Source organism: Ricinus communis, chromosome 10 (assembly GCF_019578655.1).
Source record: "Ricinus communis isolate WT05 ecotype wild-type chromosome 10, ASM1957865v1, whole genome shotgun sequence".
Lineage (NCBI taxonomy): Eukaryota > Viridiplantae > Streptophyta > Magnoliopsida > Malpighiales > Euphorbiaceae > Ricinus > Ricinus communis.
In genome coordinates, this window is record NC_063265.1 from 13,458,059 (window position 1) to 13,473,680 (window position 15,622).

The 15,622-nt window shown below is 36.4% G+C and overlaps 3 protein-coding genes across 3 annotated transcripts; all 3 read left to right on the forward strand.

Annotated features, from left to right (window-relative positions):
- Positions 1-550: 550 nt before the first annotated feature.
- On the forward strand, positions 551-3,225 carry LOC8274998 (dynamin-related protein 4C). The gene has a single exon (XM_002512570.4). The coding sequence runs from the start codon at positions 1,027-1,029 to the stop codon at positions 3,052-3,054; it is 2,028 nt and encodes a 675-aa protein (XP_002512616.1). The 5' UTR covers positions 551-1,026; the 3' UTR covers positions 3,055-3,225.
- A 186-nt stretch (positions 3,226-3,411) lies between these two features.
- LOC8274999 (ALBINO3-like protein 2, chloroplastic) lies at positions 3,412-8,441 on the forward strand. The gene is made up of 14 exons (XM_002512571.4): positions 3,412-3,922; positions 4,072-4,178; positions 4,450-4,577; positions 4,934-5,005; positions 5,600-5,701; positions 5,904-5,963; positions 6,106-6,171; positions 6,423-6,470; positions 6,620-6,793; positions 6,886-6,941; positions 7,024-7,141; positions 7,494-7,583; positions 7,770-7,879; positions 8,120-8,441. Exons 1-14 carry the CDS (start codon positions 3,561-3,563, stop codon positions 8,271-8,273), a joined length of 1,647 nt encoding a protein of 548 aa, XP_002512617.1. The 5' UTR covers positions 3,412-3,560; the 3' UTR covers positions 8,274-8,441.
- A 632-nt stretch (positions 8,442-9,073) lies between these two features.
- Positions 9,074-15,476, forward strand: LOC8275000. The gene is made up of 11 exons (XM_015715130.3): positions 9,074-9,214; positions 9,307-9,782; positions 10,314-10,405; positions 10,547-11,247; positions 12,422-12,492; positions 13,029-13,118; positions 13,232-13,444; positions 13,538-13,639; positions 14,146-14,275; positions 14,806-15,030; positions 15,109-15,476. The coding sequence occupies exons 2-10, from the start codon at positions 9,417-9,419 to the stop codon at positions 14,967-14,969; spliced, it is 1,929 nt and encodes a 642-aa protein (XP_015570616.1). The 5' UTR covers positions 9,074-9,214; positions 9,307-9,416; the 3' UTR covers positions 14,970-15,030; positions 15,109-15,476.
- The last annotated feature ends 146 nt before the right edge of the window (positions 15,477-15,622 follow it).

Genomic DNA, 15,622 nt, shown 5'->3' on the forward strand with positions numbered 1-15,622 from the left:
AGACTCTTAACTGTCTCTCCCCTTGGTTCTCACATGGATTTTTTGTAACCAAGTTAGATGATCTAATCTTTTCCGTTTGGTAAATTTTATAACAGAGACCGCAATGTGTAGGAGGTCCCATTCGGTAATGGGAGACACCTCTTCATTTTTCTCGTATTTGTCTTGCCAATCTATCAGAAGGTGCAAGTGCCCCTTTTTTCTCACTGGCGATGACGGTGCATTTGATGTTGGTGTGATGGCGTCATGCATGGCTTCATTGTTGGCTATCATATTCTCTTGTCCTTTCTACTGCGGCTGATTACGTAAGTTTCGGTGTTTTGGACGCAAATTAAGAAACTGTTTTATAAAAATATTAGAATCAAAGTAGTAAAAAGATTTAGCACCAAACTGTACAAAATCAAAAATGTTTACTATAATATTTTAGTAATTAACTGAATAAAAATCATAGTAAGATGGAATCATTTTATTATTATTAGGGTTCATATATATGATTTTTTTAACATATCAAAAATATTTTATTCTATGGATACAATTAAATCAGGCACCCAATAACCGGCTTATACTGAATTGAATAAATTAGTTCAATAAGTCCTGTATCATTTGTGTTTAATATAGTTCAAGTCCCCTTTCATTTTAAGAGATCAAAATTTAGTATTGTACGTGCTGATCCATCCATGCTCAGTCCTTCTCCCTACTTCATAGTCAAGTCGTCAACCCCTTCATGCGCAAGTTAGAACTTTCGTTAAACTTTGAGAAAAGCTCACCCGCACTCGCACTCGCACTCAGATAATCTTTCTTTTTTCTTTTTTCTTTTTTTCTTTTTTTCTTTTGAGAAGATTCGCCTTGTCCGCGTTCCACTTTCCCCTCGTACCCTTTATAAGAACATATATGATAGGCATTTCTTGTGCCTTCATTCGTATCCAACACAGCCATTTCTTCCAAATCTTTCCACTTCCCCTTGTGAGTAGTTCTTTCCCTCTTTCTACTTGCTTCCTGGTGTTGTAACTTTTAACTGACCATCTGAACATGGATGAATGCAAGAGTTCCTCCTCAAATAGCCAAGAAGGGCCAATATACGAAGTAAATGCACTTGCAATGATTAATGCAGAAGAAGATGCCAACATTGAAATCCCTGTACCGATCTTATCATCCTACAATGATCATATTCGACCTCTCCTTGATGCTGTTGATAAGCTCAGGCTCCTCATGGTCATGAAGGAAGGCATACAGCTCCCCACCATTGTCGTTGTTGGTGATCAATCTTCTGGCAAGTCCAGCGTTCTTGAATCATTAGCCGGTATCAACCTTCCTCGTGGCCAGGGCATCTGCACAAGAGTACCACTTGTTATGAGGCTGCAACATCACCCGAATGTCACACCAGAGCTTTTCTTGGAGTTCAATGGCGAAATAGTTCACACCGATGAAGCCAATGTTGCAGATGCCATTGTTCTTGCTACCGATGAGATTGCAGGCAAGGGCAAGGGCATATCCAACACTCCATTAACTTTGGTAGTGAAAAAGAATGGTGTTCCTGATCTTACTATGATAGATCTCCCTGGTATCACAAGAGTTCCTGTTCTCGGCCAGCCTTTTAACATTTATGAGCAGATTTCAGGTATTATTATGGAGTATATAAAGCCCGAAGAGAGTATCATCCTTAATGTTTTGTCTGCTACTGTGGATTTCCCAACCTGCGAATCCATTAGGATGTCACAACAAGTAGACAAGACTGGTGAGAGAACTCTTGCAGTGGTCACCAAGTCTGATAAGGCACCTGAAGGGCTACTGGAGAAGGTTACTGCTGATGATGTGAATATAGGCCTTGGTTATGTGTGCGTGAGAAATCGAATTGGCGATGAGTCTTATGAGGAAGCACGACAAGAAGAAGCTAAATTGTTCACAACTCACCCACTTCTCTCCAAGATTGATAAATCTATGGTGGGTGTTCCTGTTCTTGCTCAAAGGCTGTCTCAAATTCAAGCAACTATTATTGCTAGATGCTTGCCGGAAATAGTCAGAAAGATTAATGAGAAGCTGAATACAAGCATCTCAGACCTGAACAGGATGCCGAAGCCTCTATCCTCCTCCACTGAGGCCATGACAGCATTTATGGGCATTGTTGGGTCAGCCAAAGAGTCTCTCAGAAAAATCCTTCTCAGAGGAGAATTTGATGAGTATCTTGATGAACCTCAAATGCATTGCACTGCTAGATTGCTTGAGATGCTGAACCAATACTCAAATGAACTTCATAATTCCCCAGAAAGTGACCCTAAAGGGAACTTCCTGATTGAGGAGATTAGTGTTCTTGAAGAATGCAAGGGAATTGAGCTGCCAAATTTCCTTCCTCGCACTGCCTTCCTGACCATTCTGCAGAAAAAAGTTGAGGGGATCTCAAGAATGCCAGTTGATTTCGTTGAAGAGTTATGGACCTACATTGATGTAGTTCTAGTGTCGGTTTTGATGCATCACTCTGAGAATTATTACCAGCTCCAGTTACTTACTAGACGAGCTGGCCATAATCTTATATCAAAGCTAAAAGAGCAGTCCATCAATTGGGTTACGGAACTCGTTCAGATGGAGAAGATGACAGATTACACTTGTAATCCTGAATATATGACTGAATGGAACAAGCTCATGGCCCATCAGGATTTATTCAGGGAAAGAGTCCTGTCCGGTTACTCTACAGTAACAATTGAAGGTATTGGAAATGTTGAAGCTGGGAAAATCAGAGAGCATCAAAGTGTTATGCACCAAGCGTTTGATCTGAAAATGAGAATGACTGCTTACTGGAAGATTGTAATGAGGAGGCTGGTCGATTCTATGGCACTGCATTTACAGTTCAGTATTCAGAATCTCGTGAACAAAGAGATGGAAAGGGAGATTATAAGCGAGCTGATGGGTAGTCATAGCGGCGAAATAGAAAAGTTGCTGGAAGAGACTCCTTCGGTTGCTAGTAAGCGCGAGAAGCTGAACACAAGCATCGAGTTACTGAGAGAGTCCAAGAAGGTGCTAGCAGATATCATGGACAAAATTGCTACTTATGATGATCATTAGGCCTGCCCTTTTACCTATCTAAAAGCTTTTCTAGTTCTCATCGTGTTTCCACTTGTTAGTTATTAAGCATATATGTTACTCCATTTGGTGGAAGACTTTCTTTTTCCTTGAGATAAATGAAAATCGAGACTTGAGTATGATATAATATTCAATTTATCTCGATATATATAATTATAATGTATTATGAATCTAAACTAATTTCTAAGCTAAGTACTTCATTGTTCTTCTTTTTCTGAAGGTAATAAAGTTTTCTTATACACAGGCCATAGAAGTTAATGTATCAGCTTGTTGCTTTGCCATAGTACTTGCTTTTCAGAGAAAAGGAAAAACCATTAATGGCAAATTAAGATTCTATTAAGTCTTTTTAAAAAGTCATTTATTCCTTGAAAAGAAAGGAAAGGAAAGGTATTTTGGTTTGAGTAGTAATAGTCTAAACGACAACGTTTATTTTGAATTAAAATTGCATTTCCAACGTTTCCCCCGGAGTATCTCGTCTTGCACCGGCTATGGCTGTACCAAGGCTCTTATTCTCCCATATCCGCCGTTCTCGTCCTCTTTGCTCTCTGTCTTACTGGCGCCTCTCTAACCCTAACCTTAACTGCTCACAATCTCCGACTCCCTCTCACAAATTCGCTAATTCACTAGCCGCTTTTCATTTTCTTGACTCTCGATCCTTCTCCTCTCCTTCGAACCACGACGGTTCCGACTTTCTTGCCAACTCAGCTGCTGAGCCGTCATCAATAGTTTCCGATGTTATTGAGACCGTCGGTAATATTACTACCAATGGTGGCAACGAAGAGTCAATTCTTCCGGTTCGAGTCTTAGTTTCGGTTCTTGATGAATTTCATGATCTCAGTGGTTTGCCCTGGTGAGCTTGCTGCTTTAAAACAATGACATGATGATAATTTAAACTGGACCATAAATTAAACTGGGCTGAGGAACAATTTACAATTTTTTTTTTTTGTTCTGCAAAGACTGTTATGATTTATTTTAATTATTTCATCAAAAATTGTTCAGGTGGTTAGTTATTGCATCAGCTACAGTAGCTATGAGAGTTACTTTGTTCCCTTTACTTGTTTTGCAACTTCACAAGTTGAAAAAGATATCTGAGCTATTTCCTAAATGTGAGCTTTCTTCTCTTTAACTTAATTTTTCTAAAATCTGTTTGCCCCTTACAGAGCATCATACATTTTAGCACAGTATAGTGATTGATCATATTCACTTAATTATTTCCATGAAAGATTTTGATCATTCATCACTGTACTGGTTGAAATAGTTTAGGTGATTTTAGAAGCATATTTCCACATTATTGAAAACAAACATCTTTTTGTTTCAATTTATTTCCAAATGTCTTACTTTTTTAAATTGTATTGTTTCTTCATGTTTTTCTATTAGTGCCTCCTCCATTCCCACCACCTTTGTCAGGGAAAAGCTTTGTTGATCAAATTTCACTCTTTCACAAGGAAAGACGAGCACTTGGCTGCCCTTCATATTTATGGTTTCTTGCATATGTCTCTGCACAGGTACAGAAACTGTATAAGCTGGGCATGGCATCTCTATGATGGTCTTTACTGGACTGTGGTGTGTGTTATTAATGATACTATTTTCTCCGCAAAAGGCCTGTGGTTATAGAAATTAAGAAGAAAAAGAACTTCTTGAATTTTCACTTGTTTACATGGCAGATTTTCATCATACAGGAAATGAAAATAATGGTTTTGATTTTCAGTTAGGTTTAATTATAGCACTTCATGGAAGAAAAGAATATAAAGGATTTAATTTTATCCCAGAAACTTTGAACCAGAGTGGTCATACGCATATTGCTGTGTGGACTTTATTTTTCTGATGATTGTTCTTGCACTGTCTTTCAATTTATTTACAGGTACCATGCTTTCTTTTGTGGATGACCAGTATTAGAAGAATGTCTCTGGATCATCATCCTGGATTTGATTGTGTAAGGATCTGGCATCATTAAATGAGTTTAGATTATTTTGATTGAAATAGCTTCTGGGGGAACCTGTTTCCCTCTCTAAATAGAATCGATTATGCTTTAGTTTCTTTCTGGTTCTTGCTTCATTATAATTTATCTGTCTACTCTTAGTAGTATAGCTCTCTAAAAGTGCCATATGCTAGTTTCTAATTGGGCTTTCATCTATTTCAGGATAGCAAGCAAGAGTAATGCTATTCCTTCCACTTTTCACTTTTAAGGACTAGAATTACTTGAATGCTGATTTATTTCTTATAGATTATGTAACATCCACATTGTGTGGTTGTCTTTATCTAATCATTGATACATCATATTGGTTATTGTGTCTGTAGAAAGTGATTTGTCATCACATATTTGTTTTTGAAGTATCTCCTATTTGCCCCAAAATATAGCTTATTAAATTAGCTTCAATGTTTTCAATCGGTGTAGGAAATTCTTTTATCATGTCTCCATTACTTCATAATATGATCAGATGCAATATTTATCCTTGTTTGTCAAATATAAACTTTGCAACTCTATTATGGTCACTAAAATGTGAGTCTTTTTTGTAATATAATACAGGGCGGCACTCTATGGTTTCAGAATTTGACTGAATATCCTCATGGTATTGCAGGCCCCATCTTCCCTTTACTGATTGCATGTTTGCACTATATTAATATTCAGGTAAATTGTACTCGGTAGTTATTATGCTTCATGTGTTTTCTTTAAGCAGGATATAAAAGGAACTTTTATGACATAAATATCTATTTTTCATTTTGCACTTGGGTGGTTGATGCCTTCAGTTCTATCTTAGCTTTTTCTTATGTGCTGTTACTTATTCATGGAACTAATTTAGATTTGTGCCTACTTGTTTGATGATTTTCAGCTCGCTTTTGAGAAATTTTCTGTTCAAAAAACAACTGGACTATTAAGCTTACTGGCAAAGGTGAGTAGATAATATCTTCTGTTATGCCATGGAATCTGTATTTTGCTGTGGTTGAATGTTTTGGTTGTTAACGCAGATTTTGTTTTCCTTTATTATGTAGTTTTTTACTTCACACAAATGATTGGAAGCTTTCTTAGTGCAGTACTACAAGTTGTATTTGGATCTTCTCACACTGCCTTTATTTTTCATTGGATATTGCATTCCACAGGTAACTTTACATTCAGTCATCATGTTCCTTGTCAACTTATACTATTATCATATTTTATTAGATTACCTTTGTCCAAGCTTCCCTCCTTGGATGTTTTGATAAAAGATGGTCGTCAAAATTCCATTTTCATTGTTATTTGAAATTTTGCCCTTCAATTTGGGAATACAGCCGCCTTTTTTTTTGACATTGAACGTTTTCTGACCCCTTACTGGTGCGGTTTCACAATATTCTTTATCTGCTTTGTTTTGCAGGGAAGTCTGGTATATTGGGTCACCAATAGTTCATTAAGTGTTATCCAGGTTCTTTGCTGCTCTTTTGTCATCCCTGAAAATATTTGTTCACCTCGGAAGTTAACTTTTCGACTTTGGACAATTTTAAACTCCTAAAAAAAGACAACGTCAATACAAAAAAGTGGTCTTTGACTCGTATACGACAATCTAATATGCAGCAAATGTCTCTCAAACATCCTGCTGTTCGTGCAAAGTTAGGGCTACCAGCTAAAGATGCTCCTGCAGCTTCTGCAGATTCTGAAGAAATGGGTTCGCCACAAGCATCTCTGGATGCACCAAGCAAAAATGGAAAAGTTCCTGTCGAAAATTTAAACCCTAAGCAACTGCTTGCCGTGAGTGGTTAATGTACAAATTGGATGCAATTTTTGGTTCTTGGAAGTGCAATATAAAACTCTCATATTTTTGTCATTGACACTATTTTCAGATCTCAGTCCAACTTTTATCCAACCAGCATAGAGAAAGAGCAATTCCTTTGTTGCAGTAAGTTCTTTTTGTTTCTTCTCCCTCTAGAAAGCCAGTTTATTCGTGGTAATTTTATTGCATATATATCTTCTGGCTGCAGGTTGGCACTTCAGAAGGATCCTAACTACATAGGAGCTCTGGTTGTTATGGGGCAGACTCTGCTGCAAAAAGAAATGTATGCAGAGGCTAGAGACCATTTGGAGCGTGCTATTTCCAAGGTCCATAATTGCCTGATCCTTGCATTTCTTTTCCATGTTTCTTTTGGTTGAGAATTTGCTCCGTGTATAATTTGTGGTTATTGGTTAACATTGAATATGAATGATAGCACTTTCATGTCTGGTCACTCACCGTGGAAGCCTGATAATACATTGACTGCTTCTTTGTGCATATGCACCATATTACATATACTTTGGTATTTAATAGAAGCACTGCTTTGTAATTTAATGATAATTTTTTATTTTGTTTTTTACACTAAATTTAGCTTCTCTTGAATGCTGCAAGTAATTTTTGAGTTCCAATTGCATGAATTGTTCCTTTATTAATCAGAGATGATTTCTGATTGCCGATCAGCTATTTCTTGCTGGAAATCCAACAGAAGTCAAAGATGTTGATCTCCTGATTCTTGCATCTCAGTGGGCTGGTGTTGCCTGTATACGACAGGTGAAAACTCAAAAGCACTTCTCTGATTCTTTCCCAAGGAACATGGATGAAATAATCATTTAAGTTTGTTCACTTGAAAATGCATTAAGTGCATTCAGTTTAAGTTGGTCGGCAATGCTTTTTGAATTGTAATACTCATGATGGTTCTTGGCATGTTGTGAATTCCTTCTTCCCTGTTTGCGACAGGGGGAGAATGCAGAAGGAGTTGCCCACTTTGAAAGAGTTGCAAATTTGGAAGAGCCAGAGGACCCAAAATGCAAAGTCCATTACTTCGACACTTTGATTTTTCTTGCAAGGTATGAGTTTGAGCAATTCCTAATCCTATTCTAATTTGATTTGCAACATAATTTAATAATGGTATTCTTCGACTGACAATGGTAGTTTAAAAATTATAACTGCTTGAAAGCTGTATCTCTCAATTTCTTTTTCAAAAAAATGAAAAAAAGAATATCTTTCAAGTTATTTTAACCCTTTTTTCTTGTTTCTTCACTGTTCTTTCCTCCAATAACTAACTAGTAGACAACTTGGTTTTACAGTGCTTTGTACAATGAAGGTCGCAAAGCTGAAGCTGCAAACTATCTGCGGCTAGCTGTTGCTTTTAATCCTGCTTTTAAAGAACTGTTGGAACAGTGTGAAAATGACGAGGAGTTTGGCAGTGACCTTGTCAACAGCAGGAGAAGAGATTATTAACCTACTGCAATTATACGAAATAGCTATTTGTTTCTTCATTCTTTTCTTGATGCGATTCTTGTTAAGTCTGTACCCTAAAATAATTCCAAGATTAAAAATTGTATCACATAGCATGAAAAATTTTGAGGTTTCCCATCTTTCATGGTAATGTACATGTTCTTATTTTTATATTGTAAGCACATGAAAACCTGCAGAAGATTTTCCTATATTTATGGTCCCAACTCATTGCAATTACTGATGGACTAACCACCCCCTTTTGGTACCCCCAACGTTGCTCTATTCCTGTGGTCAACCATGAATACGAAAAGTATAGGTGTCCCTTCGCCAGCCACTAAAAATTATCCAATTGTTCATTGGAGATAATTTTTTTTTTTTTTTAAAAAGAAGTACCAAGCATTTGTCACGTGTTTGACAGCCCAACAAAGCTCCAAAGTTCATGATATAAAATTAAGGTCTGATAAACCAATCCTCTATTTTGTTTGTTTGATTTTATTTTTTTCAAAAAACCTTAGTTTTATATGCAACTTCCCTCGTGATCTTCCATTATCTTGGTCATTGGCATATATATAAAAATATAAGTATCGCTGTCTGTAAATGACTCCAGAATAACAAATATTCTAGAAATGTACCGATATGCTAAGATGGGTAAATTATGAACTACTTTCTTTGACCACTGAATCATCAATGCCAGCCAGATGGGGACAGTGGTAACTATGATTCTTAATGTGATGTGTAGCATAGCCCATTTTATAAATTAGATGGGATAAACACACAGTATTGATGTTCATAATGAAATTGGGAACCATCGACGTAAATTATAGTCAAGGGTTGCATTATTTTACTGCATAGATAATTTCAATGGACAAATTGCGGTATTATCATTTACTGCCATTGACGAGATCAAAACAAGTAGAAAAGAGCAAACTTTAGCAAATTAAAAAGTGATGTCTTTTCTTTTCTTTTCTTTTCTTTATCTTCCCATGTGAAAATTCCTGATTCTTTACTTTTCTTTCTCTTCTCTCTCAATGCACAGATTCTTTCGAACAGAAATACCGGACAGAAAGTCACGAATTGTAACATTGCATTCATTACCCATATCTTGAATCTTGGTCTTCTTGCATACTAAACCAAGAACAGGGTAAAATGTCAAGCTGTCCAATAGGTTTCATCACCTACAACACGACCTTATGCGCGTGCCCAGCAGGGTGGTTCCTCAATCGCACCACCAACAGCTGCACCTTGTTCGCGGCCAGCTCTGACATCCAAACTGACACAGGATTAGCAAATACGCTGTCGTTCCCTGAGACAATATTCTCTTTTGATTCTATCAAGAAGTTTACTCAGTCACAGGCGGTTTTCTTAGAGGCAACTTCAGTGATGCTTATTTCTTGGCTTTTGTTCTGTTTTTTCTTGAGGTTTATGAAGTTTGGTGACGGCTCAAACATTTGGTTTAAAATTAGATGGTGGCTTAGTCGTTTGGATATATGCTTTGCCACTAGGCATTGGCTGGTGAGTACTCGCTTGTTTATTTGACTTTTTAAGTATATATCATGCTAGTCATTTAGTTATATGGTAAATTTTGTGTGCATTTAGGTTATTTATAGTTAAGTGAGGCGTTGTTTATTTGTATGATTAGAATGGCTGAATCTTGGAATTTATTGGATATTGTGGATATGAATTATGCATGGCTAATTTGACTTTCTTGCTTTTCTTGTTTTAATTTTCTATTTGCTGCTGTCAATTTCTTCCTTCCACAGTTAGTTATTACCTTACTTATTATGTCAGAAACTCAGTTATTTGTTACCTCTATATCAAAATAAGTTTCCCTCTCTCTCTCTCATGCCTGATACCCTAAATTGATTTCTTCTTTGTGGATTAGAAATGCTAGCAAGATGTTTTGGGACAATTTGCACTTATATTATTACCGTTTCTCTTTATCTAAGCTCCATATGTATTTGTTTTCTAATTTGTCTTGTTTCTTAATGTTATAACTGTAACATGTAACTGGTTTTAACTGTTTCCTTTTATCTTTTTTGGTAGGACGATCAGCAGGTGGTTGTGAAGCGAAAAACAGAACTGGGTGGAACTTTCTCAATAGCAAGTTGGATACTTTTCATTGGTTTATTTGCTGCGTGAGTATATATATATAATAGCATTCCTTCTTTTAAGCAAGTTGTTGCAATCTCTTGATGTTAATTTACTATCTTCGTAAATCTTTATGACTGTTTTCTTGTATGAATAGACATTCACATGGATTTTCAGTTTGTTCTCAGGTTGCTTTACCAGATCATATTAAAGAGATCCATTGAGGTGCATAATGTGAAAGCAATAAATGCACCAGACTTGGCTTCTTTTGCTAATGACATTGAATTTAATATAACCACTGTTTCAAGCATGAGCTGTTCAAATTTACGTGATCTTGGTACTTTAGTTACTGGCAGTCCTGGCTTTATTGACCATAGGGTTGTCAATCTTATAGAACTTGCGAACTACACCTGCTGGAACACAAGTACAGGGCCAACTTTAAATTTTAAATGTACCAACTGTCGTCTCAATAAAGACTACATGTATATTTCATGGACGTTTGTTGATCTTCCAAATGCTCCTGCTAGCGCTGTTGGTTATCTCTTCAACCTTACCACAAGAAACCATGCTGATAAAAGGCACTTCAGTTTTGTTAGCGGGACACTCAAGAATGGAAGCAGTTTTGATGATAGACCAGTTACATTCAGAGGGAGGGATCCAAATATACTAAAATTTAATCTGTTTCCTCGGATATACCGCAATCTCCATGATCTAAAGCTCATTCAGCCTCTATTCCATGAGTTTATCCCAGGTTCATTTTTTCACGATACAACTCAGCTTAAAGCCTCCCTTGCAACTTCTAGTGGTGGACTAATCAACACCACAATATATGTTCAATACCTCTCTGCCTATGTTGTTGAGGTCGAAAATCAAAACATAATGGGTCCTGGTAAGCTCTTTGGCCCCCCTAAAGATGTACATGGCACTAGTTACATTATCTTTTATCCAGAATATGTATGTGCAATTTTACAATTTCTTAACCTTTATTAATTTTTTACTTTGATTACATAGAGATGGCAATGCACTAGTTACTGCACGCTTTTTCCTGTTAGGAATTTAGATTTGATGAAGCAGCATTTAAATTGAATACGAAAAGACCCAGACCTTTATGTGAGTAATTGTTTTAAAGCATGCATGTGGACACATGCCTGGATTGGTTTTGAACTCAAATGTATTTGGATTCTAAATCGAGAAAAGAAGGGTTTATACTGGTAAATGGGGGATGGTGTGTGTGTGTGTGGCTGTGTGTGTCAAGTATCCTCTGAAAGGAGAGTGGGATCTAATATAACTGTACTAAATCCAGCTATCTTGTCGATTATTTGTGTTAACTCGATAAATTTCTCATGGTGCCAATTATAAGCAGTGCCTTAGAATAGTTTCTTCCTTTATCTGAACTTTAATTGTTAAAATTTTTGTTGTAGGATCAACTGAATTTCAGTTGTTGATACCTTTTGGCATGTAAATTTCTTATTGGGTCCATGAGGACAGAAGTTTGGATTTTCTCATGCTTGATTGCTTATTCACTAGCAGCTTGATACATTTGCAGTCTTTTTATTATTTGGTATTTCTTGGAGTAAACCCAGATTGATGCCTCACTTCAAGTTGGAGAGGGAGGTTTAGGAAGTATAGGAATGAAGCAGTATGGAGAGTCAGTCTGTTGGGAGTTGGTGTCATCCACGTGGTGTATACGGAAGACTGAATCTTATTCTTTGGTTTATGCTTTTCAGTTTCACTCGTCTTACGTTAACCTGATTTGTGGATTGGTCTGGATTTGGGATCATCTAATGCTTTGTTTTATTCTTTTCAGTTTTGTGCTTCTTACAGCAACCTCACTTGTGGGTTGAGGTGGAATTTTAGGCATTTCCTGACTCATACTATTCTTATTAATCCAAATCTCGAAACATCATTGTCATATCACGTTTTGCAGAATAAATGTGTATTTTGTCTTAGCTGCTATTTGTCTTGGTTGTCAGTAGCGTTCTGTTATGCTAAATCGAGTTTTATTTGTATTACAGTCATGCTGAATCATCTAGCCATATTTAACTTTCTCTGTTTGCATGCAGTGAGCTTCCTCGCAGATCTTGGTGGCCTATATTGCATTAGTATTTGCATATTTTTCTACTTTCTGGTGCAAGTATGCTTCCTGTTCCTTTTGTAGCTGTATTTTCCAACTCCTTATTTCTTATGTTCTGACAATAGTATAAGAAATTTTGCAGAAGAAGAAATATTGGGTTTCAAAACTATTAGAAAGTTAAAGCAACATTTAAATTTCACGATGAGGAACATTCGGACTATGAGCTCTTGAGGACTATGCCTTTAATTTTTACATTGAGGAGTAGGTTCTAACAAATTATTTTGTATGGAAACCCTTTGACAAGATAAGCCTACCTGACATAGCACACAGGATCTACGAGGATTATGTTGTGTTGATCTTGAAACATGAAAAGGTTGTTCTAGGGAGAGCAGCACAGTTGTAATATCGCTGGTGTCATGACGAGTGAGGATGATAGTCTCAGATGGTAGTGATGTTTGTGCAGAATTTAGGAATTTCAAAATGCTTTCTGAATCATCTCAAAATAAAACAATATGAGTTGTTTGAAATATGAAAAAAGTTGAACTTATCAGAGCAGTATAATTTATCTTATGGTGTTGTCACTTGTTTGATTATAGTGTGAATACAGAATAAAAAAACTCCGGAATGAAGATAGCACCATGCGTAACATAAGAAATCGTCTAAAAGCTCAAAAACACTGGGAGAAAGTAAGTTCTTTTCCAAGGAAGCTGCTTCATTCCACTTTTTCAATGAGATTCAATCTACTTTTTGGTTATGTAATTAGATAACGGATATGAGCGTATATTCTTCTGATAAGTAGTTGAGGAAATATGTGAGATATAGATGGGGTTGCAGTACATTGGATGATGACCTCAAGAATAGCAAACAGGGATCTAGTTGCAACTGCATCATGGCACCTTCTGTTCGTGGTAATGGATCCATAAGTGGCAGTGGATCATCATGGAGGAGGGGATCACGAACTAGAACAGATAGCATCCGCCTAAATAAAAGAGTTAGCATACCTAGTGACAAGGTAATGCTTTGTGCTATCTGCACGAAAGTTTTTACATCCCTACTTGGAGCTCCTTCCTTTGTTCCTGAATTACCCCTTTTTTATATTATGCAGAATGCTATAGAAGGGCACAGTGATACCCAGGTAGTGGAACATGTTTTGGCTGGATGCACATTGAACACGGAAGGGATTAATTCTGATTCTGCTCAAGGACATGTATGTTGGCACGCTAGTTTCCTTGTCACTTGACATGTCTAATCTTTCTTTGCTTGCAAATGTAAATAGAGCTTTTGAGAGAGATACTTCCTCACCTCTTTTCTCTTTCCAAGGCATTCTACTAGCCATTAGTTGATTTAACAAAATTAACATCTCTGATAATGCATCTGGTCATTTACTTGTCATTAGAGGGCATTAGTTCGCACATTACAACTGATTTCTTTTTATTATTTCTATTATATAGCGCCTGATAGTGTTGGAACTATTCTATGATTATGAATGTGCTCTACATGTTAATACTTAGATAATGAAGTACTAGTGAATAGCTAAATGCTAATTTTGAATTTAGTTGATAGATTGTAATGTCCCCATGATGAAATGTATTTAGACTGATTATCATTCTGCATAGTTTAAACATTTATTGGAATTGTTCTCTAATTTGTTGAGCAGAGATTTCATTGATCCTAAACACTTTTTAAAAATTCATGCTGTGTATGGTTTTCCAGTCTGTCAAAGGCGAAGTGCTGGGCTGTACAAAAGATGAAACAAAGCATTCAGTTGGCTTACATGACGCATCCGAGTCTCAAGCACATTTGCTTACTGATGATAGCTTCATTCCTTTTCCACCACCGCTAGGTAATATCAGCATGGCTTCTTTTTGCTTTTTAATTTATTTCCCTGTCACATTTTCTATTAAGGGACAAAATGGAATTCTGGGTTTTGGAGAGGGATAAAGTAACAGAATATTCAAAAGGCTGCAGAACAAACTTCAATTCTTAATGAGATTATTCCTTTATTCAAAAAAAGGAAAGAAATATAAGATAGACATTTTTTATATGAAGCATAAATGTACATATGAAAAAGTAGACAAGGACTTAAATTAGATTACCATCTTTAGCCTCAACACATTTCAGGGAGAACTAACTAGCTCTAGATCAAATTGCCATCTTTACTTGCAAATTTGAAATTAAAATACAGGGCCCAAGTAAAATGAAATTAGTACTTACTGTGGTCTTCCTAGAAACCTTCTGATTACTACAGAATATAGATCCTTAAAATGTGATAGAGAATATCGGGTCTGCAAAATCTTTGTTTGGCATTATATTTATTGTTATGCCACTTTCTAATTGCTTTGGCTATATAATGCTGTTTCTTTCCTATTGCAGAATTTAAACCTGAATCTGAAATAGAGAATTCTGATATCCAGAAGAATCTCCAGCACATGTACAATTACAATATCATTCTCAGGGAAAAACTTCTTGCTACTCGATCTTTGCTTCATTCACTAGCAACAAAATCCTCAACTTCCTTATCAGAGAGCCAAACGTAAACTGGTGAAGTAAAGTAGACAAGCAAAAGAAGTTCCAGAATTACCTTGGTCCTTCTACAAGGTAACATATATAATAAAAGAAATTCAGTTATCCATGTAATTGCATTATCTTTACAATAATGAGACTTATCTCAAACAGGTAATGATCTATTGGCAAAATAGCCAGTGTGCCAAGTGATCACGAAAGAAAATCCACCAAAGTAGCTTCTTACATTGATGGTCATGAGTTCAGGCTTGGTTTATTTCGAGAAAGCATTGCATCATTACTTTGACGCTGTGCAAAATTTCATGGCAACTAGAACTACCACTACCACTAGTTTAATTATTCATTGCCGGATCCTTCATGCCCCTCAAAATTTTGGTGTTCACTAGCCTGTTGATTAGTATGGTTGATATTACTTTTTTTTTTTCAAACAATGGATTGTTATATGTACTTTGATGTAATCACAGAGAGAGAAAGTTCATTGGTTGATTATTCAGCTATGCATTTGCTTGTTTATTCTTTCACGTAATGTATGTACTTATATCTGTTTCACTTTTGTACAGAGGATTCTGATGAGTTTCAAACTTGGGACTTTTTCTTTTCCACTGAAAAACACAAGTCAACGTCTTCACCATAAACATCATGTTTGTTACTAGACTACGTAATGCAG